At 46.9% G+C, this 21,577-nt stretch overlaps 1 protein-coding gene across 1 annotated transcript in view; it reads left to right on the top strand.

Moving 5' to 3' along the window:
* Positions 1-21,577, top strand: part of LOC130112356 (slit homolog 1 protein-like) — a 218,539-nt gene that overhangs the window by 185,469 nt on the left and 11,493 nt on the right. Inside the window, 7 exon segments of the mRNA XM_056279686.1 lie at positions 3,373-3,536; positions 9,615-9,739; positions 10,521-10,615; positions 13,364-13,503; positions 17,448-17,541; positions 19,457-19,594; positions 20,918-21,140. Of these exon segments, the coding sequence (XP_056135661.1) occupies positions 3,373-3,536; positions 9,615-9,739; positions 10,521-10,615; positions 13,364-13,503; positions 17,448-17,541; positions 19,457-19,594; positions 20,918-21,140 (979 nt within the window).

Here is a 21,577-nt window from a genome sequence, read left to right on the forward strand (position 1 = left end):
CCTAACCTAACCCTTACCCTAACTTTAACCTAGCCCTTACCCTAACCCTTGGCCCCACAAGGTGGGTGGTTTCTGGCTTTTCAAACATGGTACACATGTGTGGGTACTAATGCACATGATGCACACACGAAGCAGCAGCACTGTCACATACTTATTTACACCCCCCCCCCCCCCCCACATCCTTCCTCTCTCTCGCTCTTGCTCTCCAGCCCTGCCCCCAACCCCTGTCTCTCCTTCACCATGAAAGACAGACAGCTTGGTCAGTCCTCACTGACAGAATGGGGTTTGTGTGTGTGTGTGTGTGTGTGTGTGTGTGTGTGTGTGTGTGTGTGTGTGTGTGTCCTGGGTCAAGTGGTTGGAGTGGCTGCCTGGGATATTAGATTAGCAGGAGAGACCCACAACTTCCCAGGGCAACACTGATCTGGTGTGTGTGTGTGTGTGTGTGTGTGTGTGTGTGTGTGTGTGTGTGCGTTAATGCAGTGTGTGTCCTGTGAGTGTGAGTGGTATAAGAGCATACACCGTGTTACATGCCTGCATCAGTGGGGTTGTGTGTCTACACGTATAATCATCTGCAGTCGAGCATGACCAGGGTCGGTCCAGCTCAAACCATTTGCTGAGGACGGACAGAGAGGAGGGGGTAGGAGAGGAGCTGAGAGGGGGGAGACAGAATGAGGGAGAGAGCGATGAGAAGGAGAGGAGCGAGGGAAGGGTTGGAGGAGTGGAGGAGAGTAGAACGAGGGGAGGTGTAAAGGAACGACACATCAGTCCACATGAGCAGATACACAGCCATGTATAATAGGATGGAGCGGGAGATTGACGGGTGGATTGGTGCAGCATCAGCAGTAATGGAGACGTTGTACCGGACCGTTGTGGTGAAGAGGGAGCTGAGCCGGAAGGCAAAGCTCTCAATTTACCAGCCAGTCTTCATTCCAACCCTCACCTGTGGTCATGAGCTTTGGGTAGAGACCGAAAGGGTGAGATCGCGGGTACAAGCGGCTGAAATGAGTTTCCTCCGTAGGGTGTCTGGGCTCAGCCTTAGAGATAGGCTGAGGAGCTCGGACATCCGGAGGGAGCTCGGAGTAGAGCCGCTGCTCCTTCATGTGGAAAGGAGCCAGTTGAGATGGTTCGGGCATCTGATCAGGACGCCTCCTGGGCGCCTTCCTTTGGAGGTTTACCGGGCACGGCCAACTGGGGGGAGACCCCGGGGTAGACCCAGAACTTGCTGGAGGGACTACATGTCCAATCTGGCCTGGGAATGCCTTGGGATCCCCCAGGAGGAGCTGGAGGGTGTTGCTGGGGAGAGGGACGTCTAGAGTGTCCTACTTAGCTTGCTGCCACCGCGACCCGACCCCGGAGAAGCGGCTGAAGATGAGATGAGATGAATGAACATAATTCATAAAGCGGAGACATAACAAATGAATAATGGGGGAAAGGGGCTGCAGGTACTGTGTAGTCTTTCTCATGTTGTCTTCTCAGTTCGCAGTAAATTAAACAAATCTGAAACCTTTGTGTGTGTGGATGCTGCACCCTATTTTTTTTTTTTTGGACCCCCCCTCTTTTTTTTTTCTCCCCAGTTGTACTTGGCCAATTACCCCACTCTTCTGAGCCATCCTGGTCTGTGCTTGACCCCCTCCGGGGAGGGCTACAGACTACCACATGCCTTCTCCCATACATGTGGAGTCACCAGCCGCTTCTTCTCACCTGACAGTGAGGAGTTTCACCAGTAGCGCGTGAGGATCACACTGTTCCCCCCAGTTCCCCCTCCCCCCCAAACAGGTGCCCTGACCGACCAGAGGGGGCGCTAGTGCAACGACCGGGACATATACCCACATCCGGCTTCCCACCCACAGTTACGGCCAGCTGTGTGTGTAGGGACGGCCGACCAAGCCGGAGGTAACACGGGGATTTGAACTGGCGATCCCCGTGGGAAATGGTTTTTGAGATGAACTCAGCATCAGTATAGTTACTGTTAGGTTTAATACTGCCCAGGCTCCCGAGGCTCTAAAGGTACAGCTGGTCCAGGTGTTTTGCACAGTACACTGAATGGCCATGTAAAGCCCCGTGACCTGGACCGGGGCTTTACATGGCTGGCTCAACAAAGAGGAGCTGCTGTGTGTGTTTGTGTTTGCTTTAGTCTTGAGAGATTTTGGATCCTTTGTCGCCAGTAATCCAATCACATCCCTATTAAAAAAATCCATTTGACCTCCTGCTAATGAATAAATACTGCATCCTTGTCACAAACGAGTTTGTACCCATAGTGCCTGCTGTGATGTGTTGGCATTGTGTGTCTGTGTGTTTGTGTGCGTGCGCGTGCGTGTGAGATTGGGATGACCAGAGGCTGTAAAGTGCACTGGCAGAGCTGAGAGGAGTTAGAGCTCCTCCCTGTGGTCATTAGTGAGAAAGCAAGCCAGTAAAGCCTCCCTCCATACATCGGTTCCAGTATTCCTTCTGTCGTTCTGTCCATCCTTCCTCCCATGCTCAGTTTCAGACTATCTGTCATGTCCGATAAACTGTCCTGCCTTCTCTCCTTCACACTTTTTCCTCCTTCCTTCCTTCCTACCTTCTCTCCTTCACTCCATATGTTCACACGTTCTCCTCCTTCCTTCCTTCCTACCTTCTCTCCTTCATTCCATATGTTCACACTTTCCCCTCCTTCCTTCCTTCCTTCCTACCTTCTCTCCTTCACTCCATATGTTCACACTTTCTCCTCCTTCCTTCATGCCTTCTCTCCTTCCTTCCTTCCTTCCTACCTTTTCTCCTTCTCTCCTTCCTTAATTTTTCTCCCCTCTTTCCTTCCATTTATCCTCAACATATATTGCATCCGGGCGGCACGGTGGTGCAGTTGTTTAGCGCGGTCTCCTCACAGCAAGTAGGTCCTGGGTTTGAGCCCCGGGGTAGTCCAACCTTGGGGGTCGTCCTCTGTGTGGAGTTTGCATGTTCTCCCCGTGTCTGGGTGGGTTTCCTCCAGGTGCTCCGGTTTCCTCCCACAGTCCAAAGACATGTAGGTCAGGTGAATCGGCCAAACTAAATTGTCCCTAGGTGTGAATGTGTGTGTGTGTGTGTGTGTGTGTCGGCCGTGTGGTGGACTGGCGGCCTGTCCAGGGTGTCTCCCTGTCTGCCGCTCAATGACTGCTGGGATAGGCTCCAGCATCCCCGCGACCCTGAGAGCAGGATAAGAGGTTCGGATAGTGGATGGATGGATATATTGCATCCTTGCTTCCTAAGTTTCCTCTGTACCGCCTTTCTTTCCTGTATCCTTTCTTGTGTCCAGAGGCCTGCTCCTCTCCATCTCTCTCTCACACTGTCCTCCATCTTCGGTGATCCGTATGTATGTGTCTAATGACCTTAACAACCGCCTGCTTCCTCCTACAGGGCGATCGGTGCTAACCCTCTGTACTGTGACTGCCGCCTGCGCTGGCTGTCTGACTGGGTCAAGAGCGGTTACAAGGAGCCCGGCATCGCCCGCTGTGCCGGTCCGCAGGGCATGGAGGGAAAACTGCTCCTCACCACACCTGGAGACAAGTTTCAGTGTCTGGGTAAGACCGGGAAGGCAGGCTTGGACACACACACACACACACACACACACACACACACACACACACACATGGACACAAGCCAGAAGAACCATATCTGATCATTTGTGTGTTTTTGTTGCTTTGTAAAGCCCTTAGTACTAAACTTGGCTCATCTTGAGATAATTGGAGAAAAGCAGGAGATGAATTTAAAAGGACCTGAGCCTTTCATGGACACCGGTGTCACTGTAGAGATTTTGGACATGGCAGCACTTCACAGCGTCTTCTTTTGGTGCCATGTAATACGAGCGTCAGACGTGTTTCAAGAAGTCCAGTTTAACCGATTATTCTGGTGTAGTATAAATATCCAGCCACTGCAGCAGGTTTACTAGGATTTGGATTTTACTTGATGGCTTTTGTAAAGGCGAGCCACAAGCTTTATAAACAAAACTGCACACACGCGTGGATACCTATGGTAGGCTGGTTATTCCTGCAAGTTGACGCTGGAAGTAGTTCAGAAGTGGGATGGATGTAGTATTCAACCACGTACCACGGAGAGCCGACCCAACTCTACATCAGCTGATTTCACTGTTGAGCTCACTTTAAAGTCAGGTGAGGACTAGTTACTTAAAACATTCATTCATTCATCTCCAGCCACTTCTCCGGGGTCGGGTTGTGGTGGCAGCAAGCTAAGTAGGGCACTCCAGACATCCCTCCCCCCAGCAACGCCCTCCAGCTCATCCTGGGGGATCCCAAGGCCTTCCCTGGCCAGATTGGACATGTAGTCCCTCCAGCGAGTTCTGGGTCTACCCCGGGGTCTCCTCCCAGTTGGCTGTGCCCGTAAAACCTCCAAAGGAAGGCGCCCAGGAGGCATCCTGATCAGATGCCTGAACCACCTCAACTGGCTCCTTTCGACGCGAAGGAGCAGCGGCTCTACTCTGAGCTCCCTCCGGATGTCCGAGCTCCTCACCCTATCTCTAAGGCTGAGCCCAGACACCCTACGGAGGAAACTCATTTCAGCTGCTTGTATCCGTGATCTCACCCTTTCGGTCACTACCCAAAGCTCTTTTTTTCTTTTTTTCCCCCTTTTTTCCAATTGTCTCCCCAATTTGTATCCGGCCAATTACCCAGCTCCTCTTGAGCCGTCCCGTTCGCTGCTCCACCTCCTCTCCGCCGATCTGGGGGCGCCCCAACCGACCAGAGGAGGCGCCAGTGCAGCGACCAGGACACATACCCACATCCGACTTCCCATCCACAGACACGGCCAATTGTGTCTGTAGGGACGCCCGACCAAGCCGGAGGTAACACGGGGATTCGACCCGGCGATCCCGCGTTGGCAGGCAACGGAATAGACCGCTACGCTACCCGGGCGCCCACTACCCAAAGCTCATGACCATAGGTGAGGGTTGGAACGAAGACTGACTGGTAGATTGGGAGCTTTGCCTTCCAGCTAAGCTCCCTCTTCACCACAACGGTCCGGTACAACGTCTCCATTACTGCTGATGCTGCACCAATCCACCTGTCAATCTCTCGCTCCATACTACCCTGACTCATGAACAAGACCCCGAGATACTTGAACTCCTTCACTTGAGGCAACAACTCATCCCCAACCCGGAGGGAGCAATCCTTACTTAAAACAACAGTGTTTAATTTTTTCTGTTGGTTTGGTGAACGAGATGTGATCGTTTCTTTGCACACAGGAAATTACACTCGCTACGAGGCATCATAACAATGAAAGAGGGATTTTAACTGTTTTCTTCAATAATGGACCACCAGTATTTTGCTGCAACCTCTACCACTGACAAGCCGTTGCTGGAGAAAAAAAAAACCATGTAAAGTCTTGTGTACATTTTTATTGTGCCTTGTAGTGAGCATCAGTTTGTTAAGAAACAATCATGCCTCGTTGGCTGGTATGGGGACAGTACTGCCCACGTGTCCCACCAGACCATCTGAGGTGACAGCAGCAGAATTAAGAGGTGAATTAAAGATCCAGAGGTCTCAACTTGTTGTGTACAGTCTTGATGAACTACTAGAAAAAATTACTGAATGTTGCTTTAAATCAGGTGGCATGGTGGCGCAGTGGTTAGCGCGGTCACCTCACAGCAAGAAGGTCCTGGGTTTGAACCCCGAGGATGTCCAGCCTTGGGGGTCGTCCCAGGTCGTCCTCTGTGTGGAGTTTGCATGTTCTCCCCGTCTCTGCGTGGGTTTCCTCTGGGGGCTCCCGTTTCCTCCCACAGTCCAAAGACATGTAGGTCAGATGAATCGGCCGTATTAAATTGCCCCTAGGTGTGAATGTGTCTGCCCTGTGATGGACTGGCGGCCTGTCCAGGGTGTCTCCCTTCCTGCCGCCCAATGACTGCTGAGACAGGCTCCAGCATCCTGTGACCTGAATTCAGATAAGCGGCTTGGATAATGGATGGATGCTTAAATCAGCTGGTGTAGTGCTGGGTGCTGGGTGTAGTTCTGGGTGCTGGTGTACTGCTGGGTGCTTTAAATCAGGCAGTGTAGTGCTGGGTGCTTTAAATCAGGTGGTGCAGTGCTGGGTGCTTTAAATCAGCCGGTGTAGTGTTGGGTGCTTTAAATCAGGGGGTGTAGTGTTGGGTGCTTTAAATCAGGCGGTGTAGTGTTGGGGCTTTAAATCAGCCGGTGTAGTGTTGGGTGCTTTAAATCAGGTGGTGTAGTGTTGGGGCTTTAAATCAGGTGGTGTAGTGTTGGGGCTTTAAATCAGCCGGTGTAGTGTTGGGTGCTTTAAATCAGGCAGTGTAGTGTTGGGGCTTTAAATCAGCCGGTGTAGTGTTGGGTGCTTTAAATCAGCCGGTGTAGGGTTGGGTGCTTTAAATCAGCCGGTGAAGTGTTGGGTGCTTTAAATTAGCTGGTGTAGTGTTGGGTGCTTTAAATCAGGTGGTGTAGTTTTGGGTGCTTTAAATCAGCTGGTGTAGTGTTGAGGCTTTAAATCAGCTGGTGTAGTTTTGGGTGCTTTAAATCAGCTGGTGTAGTTTTGGGTGCTTTAAATCAGCTGGTGTAGTTTTGGGTGCTTTAAATCAGCTGGTGTAGTTTTGGGTGCTTTAAATCAGCCGGTGTAATGTTGGGTGCTTTAAATCAGCCGGTGTAGTGTTGGGTGCTTTAAATCAGGCGGTGTAGTGCTGGGTGCTTTAAATCAGCTGGTGTAGTGTTGGGTGCTTTAAATCAGCTGGTGTAGTTTTGGGTGCTTTAAATCAGCTGGTGTAGTGTTGGGTGCTTTAAATCAGGCGGAAGTAGTGTTGGGGCTTTAAATCAGCCGGTGTAGTGTTGGTGCTTTAAATCAGGTGGTGTAGTGTTGGGGCTTTAAATCAGGTGGTGTAGTGTTGGGGCTTTAAATCAGCCGGTGTAGTGTTGGGTGCTTTAAATCAGGCGGTGTAGTGTTGGGGCTTTAAATCAGCCGGTGTAGTGTTGGGTGCTTTAAATCAGCCGGTGTAGGGTTGGGTGCTTTAAATCAGCCGGTGTAGTTTTGGGTGCTTTAAATCAGCTGGTGTAGTTTTGGGTGCTTTAAATCAGCTGGTGTAGTGCCGGGTGCTTTAAATCAGCTGGTGTAGTTTTGGGTGCTTTAAATCAGGCGGTGTAATGTTGGGTGCTTTAAATCAGCCGGTGTAGTGTTGGGTGCTTTAAATCAGCCGGTGTAGTGTTGGGTGCTTTAAATCAGGCGGTGTAGTGCTGGGTGCTTTAAATCAGCTGGTGTAGTGTTGGGTGCTTTAAATCAGCTGGTGTAGTTTTGGGTGCTTTAAATCAGCTGGTGTAGTTTTGGGTGCTTTAAATCAGCCGGTGTAGTGTTGGGTGCTTTAAATCAGCCGGTGTAGTGTTGGGTGCTTTAAATTAGCTGGTGTAGTGTTGGGTGCTTTAATCAGGTGGTGTAGTGCCGGGTGCTTTAAATCAGCTGGTGTAGTGTTGAGGCTTTAAATCAGCTGGTATAGTTTTGGGTGCTTTAAATGAGCTGGTGTAGTGTTGGGGCTTTAAATCAGCTGGTGTAGTGTTGGGTGCTTTAAATCAGGCGGTGTAGTGTTGGGGCTTTAAATCAGCCGGTGTAGTGTTGGGTGCTTTAAATCAGCCGGTGTAGGGTTGGGTGCTTTAAATCAGCCGGTGTAGTTTTGGGTGCTTTAAATCAGCTGGTGTAGTTTTGGGTGCTTTAAATCAGCTGGTGTAGTGCCGGGTGCTTTAAATCAGCTGGTGTAGTTTTGGGTGCTTTAAATCAGGCGGTGTAATGTTGGGTGCTTTAAATCAGCCGGTGTAGTGTTGGGTGCTTTAAATCAGCCGGTGTAGTGTTGGGTGCTTTAAATTAGCTGGTGTAGTGTTGGGTGCTTTAATCAGGTTGTGTAGTGCCGGGTGCTTTAAATCAGCTGGTGTAGTGTTGAGGCTTTAAATCAGCTGGTATAGTTTTGGGTGCTTTAAATGAGCTGGTGTAGTGTTGGGGCTTTAAATCAGCTGGTGTAGTTTTGGGTGCTTTAAATCAGGCGGTGTAATGTTGGGTGCTTTAAATCAGCCGGTGTAGTGTTGGGTGCTTTAAATCAGCCGGTGTAGTGTTGGGTGCTTTAAATCAGGTGGTGTAGTGCTGGGTGCTTTAAATCAGGTGGTGTAGTGCTGGGTGCTTTAAATCAGGTGGTGTAGTGTTGGTGCTTTAAATCAGGCGGTGTAGTGTTGGGTGCTTTAAATCAGCCGGTGTAGTGTTGGGTGCTTTAAATCAGCCGGTGTAGTGTTGGGTGCTTTAAATCAGGCGGTGTAGTGCTGGGTGCTTTAAATCAGCTGGTATAGTGTTGGGTGCTTTAAATCAGCTGGTGTAGTTTTGGGTGCTTTAAATCAGCTGGTGTAGTTTTGGGTGCTTTAAATCAGCCGGTGTAGTGTTGGGTGCTTTAAATCAGCCGGTGTAGTGTTGGGTGCTTTAAATTAGCCGGTGTAGTGTTGGGTGCTTTAAATCAGGCGGAAGTAGTGTTGGGTGCTTTAAATCAGCCGGTGTAGTGCTGGGTGCTTTAAATCAGGCGGTGTAGTGCTGGTGCTTTAAATCAGGCGGTGTAGTGTTGCTTTAAATCAGCTGGTGTAGTGTTGGGTGCTTTAAATCAGCCGGTGTAGTGTTGGGTGCTTTAAATCAGGCGGTGTAGTGTTGGGTTCTTTAAATCAGGCGGTGTAGTTTTGGGTGCTTTAAATCAGCTGGTGTAGTGTTGGGTGCTTTAAATCAGGCGGTGTAGTGTTGGTGCTTTAAATCAGGCGGTGTAGTGTTGGTGCTTTAAATCAGGCGGTGTAGTGTTGGGTGCTTTAAATCAGGCGGTGTAGTGTTGGGTGCTTTAAATCAGCTGGTGTAGTGCTGGGTGCTTTAAATCAGCTGGTGTAGTTTTGGGTGCTTTAAATCAGCCGGTGTAGTGTTGAGTGCTTTAAATCAGCTGGTGTAGTTTTGGGTGCTTTAAATCAGCCGGTGTAGTGTTGAGTGCTTTAAATCAGCCGGTGTAGTGTTGAGTGCTTTAAATCAGCCGGTGTAGTGTTGGGTGCTTTAAATCAGGCGGTGTAGTGTTGGTGCTTTAAATCAGCTGGTGTAGTGTTGGTGCTTTAAATCAGGTGGTGTAGTGCTGGGTGCTTTAAATCAGGCGGTGTAGTTTTGGGTGCTTTAAATCAGGCGGTGTAGTGTTGGGTGCTTTAAATCAGGCGGTGTAGTGTTGGTGCTTTAAATCAGGCGGTGTAGTGTTGGGTGCTTTAAATCAGGCGGTGTAGTGTTGGTGCTTTAAATCAGGCGGTGTAGTGTTGGGTGCTTTAAATCAGGTGGTGTAGTGTTGGGTGCTTTAAATCAGGCGGTGTAGTGTTGAGTGCTTTAAATCAGCCGGTGTAGTGTTGAGTGCTTTAAATCAGCCGGTGTAGTGTTGAGTGCTTTAAATCAGGCGGTGTAGTGTTGGTGCTTTAAATCAGGCGGTGTAGTGTTGGTGCTTTAAATCAGGCGGTGTAGTGTTGGGTGCTTTAAATCAGGCGGTGTAGTGCTGGTTTGGAAAGAAAACCCACATGGACGTGGCTCGTCATGGCACATGGTTGAGGACCGCTGAGACACCTTCATGAGACCCTGTGCATGTAATAACTACCCTCTGTTGGCAGGTCCGGTGGAGGCCTCTGTTCAGGCCAAGTGCAGCCCGTGTGCTTCGTCCCCCTGTCAGAACCAGGGCATCTGCCAAGCCCACCCGACGGAGCTCTACACCTGTGTCTGTAAGACTGGCTTCACGGTACGCAGTATGCAGGATGTGTGTGTTTAAAGTTGCATATTTTGGGGAGTCCAGTTAGCGTAGTGGTCTATTCCGTTGCCTACCAACACAGGGGTCTACGGTTCGAATCCCCGTGTTACCTCCGGCTTTGTCAGGCGTCCCTACAGACACAAGCAGCCGTGTCTGCAGATGGGGAGCCGGATGTGGGTGTGTGTCCTGGTCGCCCCACTAGCGCCTCCTCTGGTCGGTCGGGACACCTGTTCGGGGGGGGGGGCTGGGGGGGAATAGCGTGATCCTCCCATGTGCTACGTCCCCCTGGTGAAACTCCTCTGTCAGGTGAAGAGAAGTGGCTGGCGACTCCACATGTATGGGAGGAGGCATGTGGTAGTCTGCAGCCCTCCCCGGACCAGCAGAGGGGGTGGAGCAGAGACCGGGACGGCTCGGAAGAGTGGGGTAATTGGCCGGGTACAACTAGCGAGAAAAAGGGGGAACCCCCCCCCCCAAAAAAGTTGTGTATTTTCACTCTGTGTGTTTGAGGTTGTGTGTCCAGATTGACTTGCATGATCTAGAAGCTTCTTGTTAGGCAGCTTACTAAACCTCACTCCTGGGTTCACACCCCGTTTCTGCAGAAACACACAGAAATGTTTACATCTACTCGTCCAGTTGTGCGTACAGTATCTGTTTGTGTGTCATATATAATATGACATCTGCATGTATTTTACATCAAGTACATGTGGTATTATGTGTGTGTGTGTGTGTGTGTGTGTGTGTGTGTGTGTGTGTGTGTGACATGCATATCCAGGGTAAATATTGTGAGACTCCTGTGGATGCCTGTGCCAGTTATCCCTGCACCAATGGAGGAACCTGCCTCAGTGATGAACAGACCCAAAGTTTCAGGTAAGACACACACACACACACACACACAGACAGACAGGCAGACAGACAGGCAGACAGATAGACAGATGAGCAATAAAACACATAAAAAGACAAGAGAGACAGATTGATATGACCCCTCTGATAATTAATGTAAGACAAGGGTTAATTCCTGCCTGGGGACCCCTGAGGTGTGTTTGCTTTGTTCGTGAGTCGTACATGTGATGTATATGTGAATAATATATGTGAACGGTATATTTGAATAGTACATGTGATAGTATGTGAATAGTATATGTGAATAGTACGTGATAGTATATGTGACAGTACATGTGGTAGTATACATGAATAATATATGTGAATAGTACATGTGAATGGTACACGTGATCGTATATGTGAATGTATATGTGAATAGTACATGTGATAGTATGTGAATAGTATGTGATAGTATATGTGACAGTATATGTGGTAGTATACGTGAATAATATATGTGAATGTACACGTGATTGTATATGTGAATAATATATGTGAATCGTACATGTGATAGTATATGTGAATAGTACGTGTGATAGTATATGTGAATTGTACATGTGATAGTATATGTGAATAGTACGTGATAGTATATGTGACAGTACATGTGGTAGTACACGTGAATAATATATGTGAATGTACATGTGAATGGTCCACGTGATTGTACATGTGAATGGTATATGTGAATAATATATGTGAATAGTACATGTGATAGTATATGAATAGTATGTGATAGTATATGTGACAGTATATGTGGTAGTATACGTGAATAATATATGTGAATGTACACGTGATCGTATATGTGAATAATATATGTGAATCGTACATGTGATAGTATATGTGAATAGTACATGTGATAGTACAAACCCCAATTCCAATGAAGTTGGGACGTTGTGTAAAACGTAAATAAAAACAGAATACAATGATTTGCAAATCCTTTTCCACCTCTATTCAGTTGAATACACTACAAAGACAAGATATTTAATGTTCAAACTGATAAACTTTATTGTTTTTTTGCAAATATTCCCTCATTGTGAATGTGATGCCTGCAACCCGTTCCAAAGAAGCTGGGACAGGGACATGTTCACCACTGTGTTACACCACCTTTCCTTTTAACAACACTCAATAAGCGTTTGGGAACTGAGGACACTACTTGTTGAAGCTTTGTAGGTGGAATTCTTTCCCATTCTTGCTTGATGTACGACTTCAGTTGCTCAACAGTCCGGGATCTCCGTTGTTGTATTTTGCACTTCATAATGTGCCACACGTGTTCAATGGGAGACAGGTCTGGACTGCAGGCAGGCCAGTCCAGTACCCGCACTCTTTTACTACAAAGCCCTGCTGGTGGACCACCTGCAGAATGTGGCTTGGCATTGTCTTGCTGAAATAAGCAGGGACGTCCCTGAAAAAGACGTCGCTTGGATGGCAGCAGATGTTGCTCCAAAACCTGTATGTACCTTTCAGCATTAATGGTGCCTTCACAGATGTGCAAGTTACCCATGATGCCATGGGGCACTAACACCCCCCATACCATCACAGATGCTGGCTTTTGGACTCTGGGCTGATAACAATCTGGATGGTCCTTTTCCTCTTTAGCCCGGAGGACACCACGTCCATGATTTCCAAAAACAATGTGAGATGTGGACTCGTCAGACCACAGCCCACTTGTCCACTTTGGGTCAGTCCATCTCAGAGGAGCTCGGGCCAGAGAAGCCGGTGGTGTTTCTGGGTGGTGTTGATATCTGGCTTTGGCTTTGCATGGTAGAGTTTTAACTTGCACTTGTAGATGTAGCGACCAACTGTGTTAACTGACGATGGTTTTCCCCAAGTGCTCCTGAGCCCACGTGGTCATATCCTTTACACAATGATGTGGGTTTTTAATGCAGTGCCACCCGAGGGGTCGAAGGTCACGGGCATTCACTGTTGGTTTTGGGCCTTGCCGCTTACGTGCAGAGATTTCTCCGGATTCTCTGAATCTTGTGATGATATTATGGACTGGAGATGGTGACATCCCTAAATTCCTTGCAGTTGTACGTTGAGAAACGTTGTTCTTAAACTGTCGGACTATTTGCTCACGCAGTTGTTCACAAAGTGGTGAACCTCGCCCCATCCTTGCTTGTGAACGACTGAGCCTTTCAGGGAAGCTCCTTTTATCCCCAATCAGGACACTCCCCTGTTCCCAGTTAACCTGTTCACCTGTGGAATGTTCCAAACAGGTGTTTTTTGAGCATTCCTCAACTTTCCCAGTCTTTTGTACATATTGCAGGCATCAAATTCAAAATGAGTGAATATTTGCAAAAAACAATCAAGTTTATCAGTTTGAACATTAAATATCTTGTCTTTGTAGTGTATTCAACTGAATATAGGTGGAAAAGGATTTGCAAATCATTGTATTCTGTTTTTATTCACGTTTTACACAACGTCCCAACTTCATTGGAATTGGGGTTTGTATATGTGAACAGTACATGTGATAGTATATGTGATAGTACATGTGGTAATATATGTGAATAGTATATGTGATAGTATATATGACAGTATATGTGATAGTACATGTGAATAGTATATGTGATGTACATGTGGTAGTATATGTGAATAATATATGTGATAGTATATGTGGTAGTATATGTGATATTACATGTGGTAGTATATGTGAATAGTACATGTGAATAGTATATATGAATAGTACATGTGATAGTATATGTGGTTGTATATGTGAACAGTATGTGGTCTTTCATGCCGTTGCAGCTGTGCCTGTGGATTTGGTTTCCATGGCTCGTTCTGTGAGGTGAATGTTGATGACTGTCAGGACCATGGCTGTGAGAATGGTGCCACCTGTGTCGATGGCGTTGGAAACTACACCTGCCTGTGTCCTCCTCTTTACATCGGTAGGACACACCACCTCCAGCAAGGGACTGTCATGTCAACCTCTGACTCTTAACCTCTTCAACCTCTCTCTCTTGTTCCCTCGCTCATTATACACATTCAAAGTACGGTCACCAGTCCAGAAAACAACATGACTGTAAAGATCAGCAGACTACATAAGTTAGAAGTTGTAGGACTGATGTGACAGTTATCAGTCAGCCAGTTTCTCTAAAAACTCAGTCGTATGTATGTTTCGGAGCCCATGACTGCAGTCTGTGCTTATCACCCAACAACATTACCACCAGAACATTACCACTAGAACATTACCACTAGAACATTACCACTAGAACATTACCACCAGAACATTACCACCAGAACATTACCACCGGCATATTACCACCAGAACATTACCACTAGAACATTACCACTAGAACATTACCACCAGAACATTACCACCAGAACATTACCACCAGAACATTACCGCTAGAACATTACCACCAGAACATTACCACTAGAACATTACCACCAGAACATTACCACTAGAACATTACCACCAGAACATTACCACCAGAACATTACCACTAGAACATTACCACCAGAACATTACCACTAGAACATTGCCACTAGAACATTACCACCAGAACATTACCACCAGAACATTGCCATTAGAACATTACCACCAGAACATTACTACTAGAACATTACCACCGGAACATTACCACCAGAACATTACCACCAGAACATTACCACTAGAACATTACCACTAGGACATTACCACCGGAACATTACCACTAGAACATTACCACCGGAACATTACCACTGGAACATTACCACTAGAACATTACCACTAGGACATTACCACTAGAACATTACCACTAGGACATTACCACCGGAACATTACCACTAGAACATTACCACCGGAACATTACCACTAGAACATTACCACTAGAACATTACCACTAGGACATTACCACTAGAACATTACCACTAGGACATTACCACCGGAACATTACCACTAGAACATTACCACTAGAACATTACCACTAGGACATTACCACCGGAACATTACCACTAGAACATTACCACCGGAACATTACCACCGGAACATTACCACTAGAACATTACCACTAGGACATTACCACTAGAACATTGCCACTAGGACATTACCACCGGAACATTACCACTAGAGCATTACCACCGGAACATTACCACTAGAACATTGCCACTAGAACATTACCACTAGAATGACCAGGACTTCACTCCTACCTAAAACGACCATGTTTTTAAACTCTATATTCTGTCAAGATAAATACCCAGTTGAGATATTAATGCATTACATATGTTAGTATGTCTGTTATGAAACCAACTGACACCAATATCAACATTTTAACAACTTTAGTAATATTTTTAAACAATTTAAAATGGCGGCTGTCCAACACCTGTAAATACTGCAAGGCCTCGGCGGTAGTCATGGTGCGTCTGTAACCAGACATGTTGGACATCATCAAAAACAAGTTTAGACTATTTCTCTGCACTGGAGGACACTAGTGTGTTTCTAGGACAGAGCAACGAACTTCACCAAGGAAATGATGCGACCAACACACGTCATAAATACTGACATGACGCACAAGTTACGAGCGGTCATGGTGGTTTTAGGTAGATGTTATCTTAACGTTTTCTGTGTGATTGATCTAAAAGTCATGTTAAGACAAATACGTGCAGTTTTAGGAGCATTCAGGCAGCAGGTCTGTATCTTTATTTTTCCCCACAAAGTTATTAAACCCTGAAACTCCAAATCGGTCATATGACCGTCTTGGTCGTTCTAGTGTGAAACACTCGGCAACAGTGTAACTCTTTTGCTCTTATACACACACACACACACACACACACAGGCATGGCTTGGGTTTAAAGTGAAGAACAACTTATTGTATTCACTCATTTAGTGAAAAAATCTCTTTCTTGCGCTTTTACTTGAGCACTTGTTTTGCTCTTAGATGCTTGTTTAGATGCACTTATGACCTCTGATGACTAGTAGTTCTCCTGATCTCCTACATTAAATGATGCACTTATTGTAAGTCGCTTTAGATAAAAGCGTCGGCTAAATGACTGTAATGTCATGTCATGTCATGTAAAAGAACAACAGTCAGCTGATAGCAGTTTAATATCTTTCTTTTCTCCCTCGTCATCTTTCTGTTTATCTAACATTCTTCTTCTCTCTCGCTCGTTTTTCCTTTTTACCTGTTCCTCCACTTTTGTTTTACTCTCTTTCTGTCTCGCCTGGTCTGATGACCTGTCTCTCACTTTTCTCTCTTTAATCCTGTCTGCCCACCTGTCTTTCTCTCTACCTCAACACTATGTCTCCCTCTCTCCTCTTTCTGTCTTTCTACCTCACCACTATCTGTCTCCCTCTCTCTCTATCTCTCTTTCTCTGTACCTCACCATATCTGTCTCCCTCTCTCCTCTTTCTCTCTCTCACCACTATCTGTCTCCCTCTCTCTGACTGTCTCTCTTTCTCTGTACCTCACCATATCTGTCTCCCTCTCTCCTCTTTCTCTCTCTCACCACTATCTGTCTCCCTCTCTCTGACTGTCTCTCTTTCTCTCTACCTCACCACTATCTGCCTAACTCTCTGCTCTCTCTGTCTCTTTCTCTCTACCTCACCACTATCTGTCTCCCTCTCTCTGACTCTCTCTTTTTCTCTGCCTCACCACTATCTGTCTCCCTCTCTCTGACTGTCTCTCTTTCTCTCTGCCTCACCACTATCTGTCTCCCTCTCTCTGACTGTCTCTCTTTCTCTCTGCCTCACCACTATCTGTCTCCCTCTCTCTGACTGTCTTTCTCTCTACCTCACCACTATCTGTCTCCCTCTCTCTGACTGTCTCTTTTTCTCTCTACCTCATCACTATCTGTCTCCCTCTCTCTGACTGTCTCTTTCTCTCTACCTCACCACTATCTGTCTCCCTCTCTCTGACTGTCTCTCTTTCTCTCTACCTCACCACTATCTGTCTCCCTCTCTCTGACTGTCTCTTTCTCTCTACCTCACCACTATCTGTCTCCCTCTCTCTGACTGTCTCTCTTTCTCTCTACCTCACCACTATCTGTCTCCCTCTCTCTCTAACTCTCTTTCTCTCTACCTCACCACTATCTGCCTAACTCTCTCTCTAACTGTCTCTTTCTCTCTACCTCATCACTATCTGTCTCCCTCTCTCTGACTGTCTCTTTCTCTCTACCTCACCACCATCTGTCTCCCTCTCTCTGACTGTCTCTCTTTCTCTCTACCTCACCACTATCTGTCTCCCTCTCTCTCTAACTCTTTCTCTCTACCTCACCACTATCTGCCTAACTCTCTCTCTAACTGTCTCTTTCTCTCTACCTCATCACTATCTGTCTCCCTCTCTCTGACTGTCTCTTTCTCTCTACCTCACCACCATCTGTCTCCCTCTCTCTCTAACTCTTTCTCTCTACCTCACCACTATCTGCCTAACTCTCTCTCTAACTGTCTCTTTCTCTCTACCTCATCACTATCTGTCTCCCTCTCTCTGACTGTCTCTTTCTCTCTACCTCACCACTATCTGTCTCCCTCTCTCTGACTGTCTCTCTTTCTCTCTACATCACCACTATCTGTCTCCCTCTCTCTGACTGTCTCTCTTTCTCTCTACCTCACCACTATCTGTCTCCCTCTCTCTGACTGTCTCTCTCTCTCTACCTCACCACCATGTCTCCCTCTCTCTGACTGTCTCTCTTTCTCTCTACCTCACCACTATCTGTCTCCCTCTCTGCTCTCTCTGACTGTCTCTCTTTCTCTCTACCTCACCACTATCTGCCTACCTCTCTGCTCTCTCTGACTGTCTCTTTCTCTCTACCTCACCACTATCTGTCTCCCTCTCTCTGACTGTCTCTCTTTCTCTCTACCTCACCACTATCTGCCTACCTCTCTGCTCTCTCTGACTGTCTCTCTTCCCATCAGGTTTATTGTGTGAGGAAGAGGAGGATGTCTGCTCTCCAGGAAGAAACCCGTGTAAGCACCAGTCTACCTGCCTCAGCACGACCACTGGTCCCAGGTGATCACACACACACACACAAACGCTTGCAGACTAACTTACAAACATTAAAACACACTACATAAAAGTGATGCTGACTGATTCACACAGGCACATTTAGAGACAAACACACAATCGTACATGCGCGGGCGCACTGAAGTTCACAAACACTCATCAGACTCACACGCTCCTAACACACTCATTCACACATGCATGTCTGTCTATATGCACACCCATACACAGTAATACACACACCTACACTGTATGTACAAAAGTATTGGGACACATCTCTTAATCATTGAATTCAGGTGTTTCATTCAGACCCATTGCCACAGGTGTATAAAATCCAACAGCTAGCCATGCAGGCTGCCTTTACAAAAATTTGTGGAAGAATGGGTCGTTTTAAAGAGCTCAGTGAATTCAAGCGTGGTACTGTCACAGGATGCCGCCTTTGCAATAATTCAGTTCATGAAATCTCTTCCCTGCTAGATATTCCACGGTCAACTGTAAGTAGTATTATTGAAAAGTGGAAGCGTTTAGGAACAAAAGCAACTCAGTCACGAATTGGCTGACCAAGTAAAGTCACACAGCGGGGTCAACGAGTGTCGAGGTACATGGTGTGTAAAAGTCGCCAACGCTCTGTTGACTCAATAACTGCAGAGTTCCGAACTTCCTCTGGCATCAACATCAGCACAAAAATTGTGCACCGGGAGCTTCATGGTAGCCTTACATCCCCAAGCACAATGCCAAGCATGGGATGGAGTGGTGTAAAGCACGCTGCCACTGGACTCTGGAGCAGTGGAAATGTGTCCTGTTGAGTGACGAATCACACTTCTCTGTCTGGCAGTCTGATGGACGAGTCTGGGTTTGGTGGATGCCAGGAGAACGTTACCTGCCTGACTGCATTGTGCCAGCTGTACAGTTTGGTGGAGGAGGGATAATGGTATGGGGTTGTTTTTCAGGGGTTGGGCTAGGCCCCTTAGTTCCAGTGAAGGGAAATCTTAATGCTTCAGCATACCAAGACATTTTGGACAAGTCTATGCTTCCAACTTTGTGAGAACAGTTTGGGGAGGGCCCTTTTCTGTTCCAGCATGACTGTGCCCCGGCCAGGTGTGCCAATACTTTTATCCATATAGTGAATATGCATACATGTACTTACACATGATAAACTTACCATACACACACATGTAAGACAAGCACGAAACACTCACACACTGGACACACTTACTCTAGGTCACTGCCAGGCCTGGTAGTACTGAAGTCCCAGCTGACAGTAAAATAACAGAAACACTATATGGGCGCCGCGGTGGCGTGGCGGTCTATTCTGTTGCCTACCAACACGGGGATCACCAGTTTGAATCCCCGTGTTACCTCCGGCTTGGTCAAGTGTCCCTATACAGGCACAATTGGCCGTGTCTGTGGGTGGGAAGCCAGATGTGGGTATGTGTCCTGGTCGCTGCACTAGCGCCTCCTCTGATCGATCGGGCGCCTGTTCTGGGGGGAGGGGGAACTGGGGGGAATAGCGTGATCCCCCCACGTGCTACGTCCCCCTGGTGAAACTCCTCACTCTCAGGTGAAAAGAAGCAGCTGGCGACTCCACATGTATGGGAGGAGGCATGTGGTAGTCTGCAGCCCTCCCCGGATCGGCAGAGGGAGTGGAGCAGAGACTGGGAAGAGTGGGGTAGAGTGGGGTAATTGGCTAAGTACAATCGGGGAGAAAAGGGGGGGGGTACAATAAATAAATAAAAATAACAGAAACACATGTATATGTGCCAGATACGTGTGTAAAACTGAGCTGAGTTTTGCTGATGTCAGTTAAGGCCATGTGTGTGTGTATATATATATGTGTGTGTGTGTGTATGTATGTGTATATATATATATATGCTTGTTCATGCATATTGTGGTCATATGTTACGTGTGTTCGTGTGTGTTCCAGGTGTGTGTGTCTCCCCGGCTGGGTGGGAGCTGACTGTGGTATAGATTATAATGAGTGTGTGGACAGTCGCTGTCAGAACAGAGCGCAGTGTGTCGACCATCTGGATGGCTACAGCTGTGTGTGTCCACCAGGCTACAGGTAAGAGTGTGAATACACCACACACCACACCACAACTACTTCACTTTACTTCAGTTTGATGTAGTTTTAGTTTAGTTTAGCTTCAGTGTGGCTTTATTGAATTCATGTTCCATTAGCTGGACTGTTGACTTCATTTGCATAATATGAGGTAATAAACATCTTAAAACGACATAAATAACTTCAAATTTTCATCAAACGTTCAGACAAAGTTATTAATATGCCTACACAAACAGCATCATTTGATCCACTTCCTGCTGGTTGAATTCTGTTCCTGTTTTTCACCATTTTTTAAATACCGTTATGTCAATGCTCACGTGATCATCTAGATTTTAGTCTTGATTGTTATCTCTTTATTATCTATTTATCATCTACATATTATCTATTCATAATCTATTATCTATGGTATCTATTTGTTCTTGCTCTTGTTTGTTTTGATGACTGTTCGTTTCTATTAGGTAGGACATTCTGTGTGTGGTTGCACTTCTTGAGTCTGCTGCTGCAACTACAATTCCTTAATGGGCATAAACAAAGTTTTTCAAGTTTTATCACAACACACACACACACACACAGTGCACTCTGTTTTTTGTTCTTTTTTTTTTATGAGATTTTTCTCCCCAGTTGTACCCGTCCAATTACCCCACTCTTCCGAGCCGTCCCGGTCTCTGCCCCCCCCTCTGCTGATCCAGGGAGGGCTGCAGACTACCACATGTCTCCTCCCATACATGTGGAGTCACCAGCTGCTTCTTTTCACCTGACAGTGAGGAGTTTCACCAGGGGGGACGTAGCACGTGGGAGGATCACGCTATTCCCCCCAGTTCTCCCTCCCCCCCTGAACAGGCACCCCGACCGACCAGAGGAGGCGCTAGTGCAGCGACCAGGACACATACCCACAGACATGGCCAACTGTGTCTGTAGGGACGCCCGACCAGGCTGGATGTAACACGGGGATTCGAACTGGAGAGCCCTGTGTTGGTAGGCAACGGAATAGACCGCCACGCTACCCGGACGCCCATGCTCTCTGTTCTTTACAGACAAACACAAACACACTTGGGGAGTCCGGAAACGGTTGTCTCAAAGATGTTTCTTCTTTTTTATGCACTCTGCAAAGTGAACGACCAGTGAAAAGTCTTTCTGTTGTCGGCTAAAAAATACCTCAAAAAACAAGGTTCTGTTTTTTTATTATTTGTTTCCTTGACTTGTGTTTGCTGTTTTGCATCTCATGTACATCAGCGTGCATGTTTCCATAGCTACGTAAGATGTCCACACACTGCACTACACTGTGATGCCGGCTGTAAATGGAGTCTCTCTCTCTCTCGTCTCCAGCGGTGAGTTTTGTGAAGATGCCCCTGTGTCACCATGCCAGCTGGCCCAGTGCCAGAACGGCGCCCCCTGTGTGGAAAAGACGGCCGGTGCGGTTTGCCAGTGTCTGCCGGGTTTTGAGGGCCAGCGCTGTGAGAAGCTGGTCGGTGTCAACTTTGTCAACAGAGACTCGTACGTCCAGCTCAAGGACGTCAAGAACTGGCCTGAAGCGAACATCACACTGCAGGTGAGGACATGAACACACACAGATGTAAGCACACACTTCCCCTAGATTTTGCTGCTATATTTCTGGCATTAATCTGACAGTCTTTTTATCAGAGGTGATGAACATTAATGTGAGGTGATGGTTCAGAGCCAGTCATGTTAAAACTATTCCTTCAAAAAAGATGATGTGTGGAAGTTTCAGATAAATAAAGAACATGGACATAGGTAGAAGTTCTAGTATATAATTAAAGCAGCAAATTCAAACGGTCTTTAAAGACCAGGCTGATGCGGTTTGATTTAGTGCAGACTCGATGGGAATATAAACCAGTAAGGTTTGAATTGACTGGTTCAGACCTTCAAACTGAATAGTTTATGACCAGAGAATGCCATTTTATAATTCCTGTTTGCAGCTTCTATTAAATAATGCATCTATTCAATAAATATGAAATATGTGGTGTG

The sequence above is a fragment of the Lampris incognitus genome, chromosome 5, assembly GCF_029633865.1.
Source record: "Lampris incognitus isolate fLamInc1 chromosome 5, fLamInc1.hap2, whole genome shotgun sequence".
Classification (NCBI taxonomy): domain Eukaryota; kingdom Metazoa; phylum Chordata; class Actinopteri; order Lampriformes; family Lampridae; genus Lampris; species Lampris incognitus.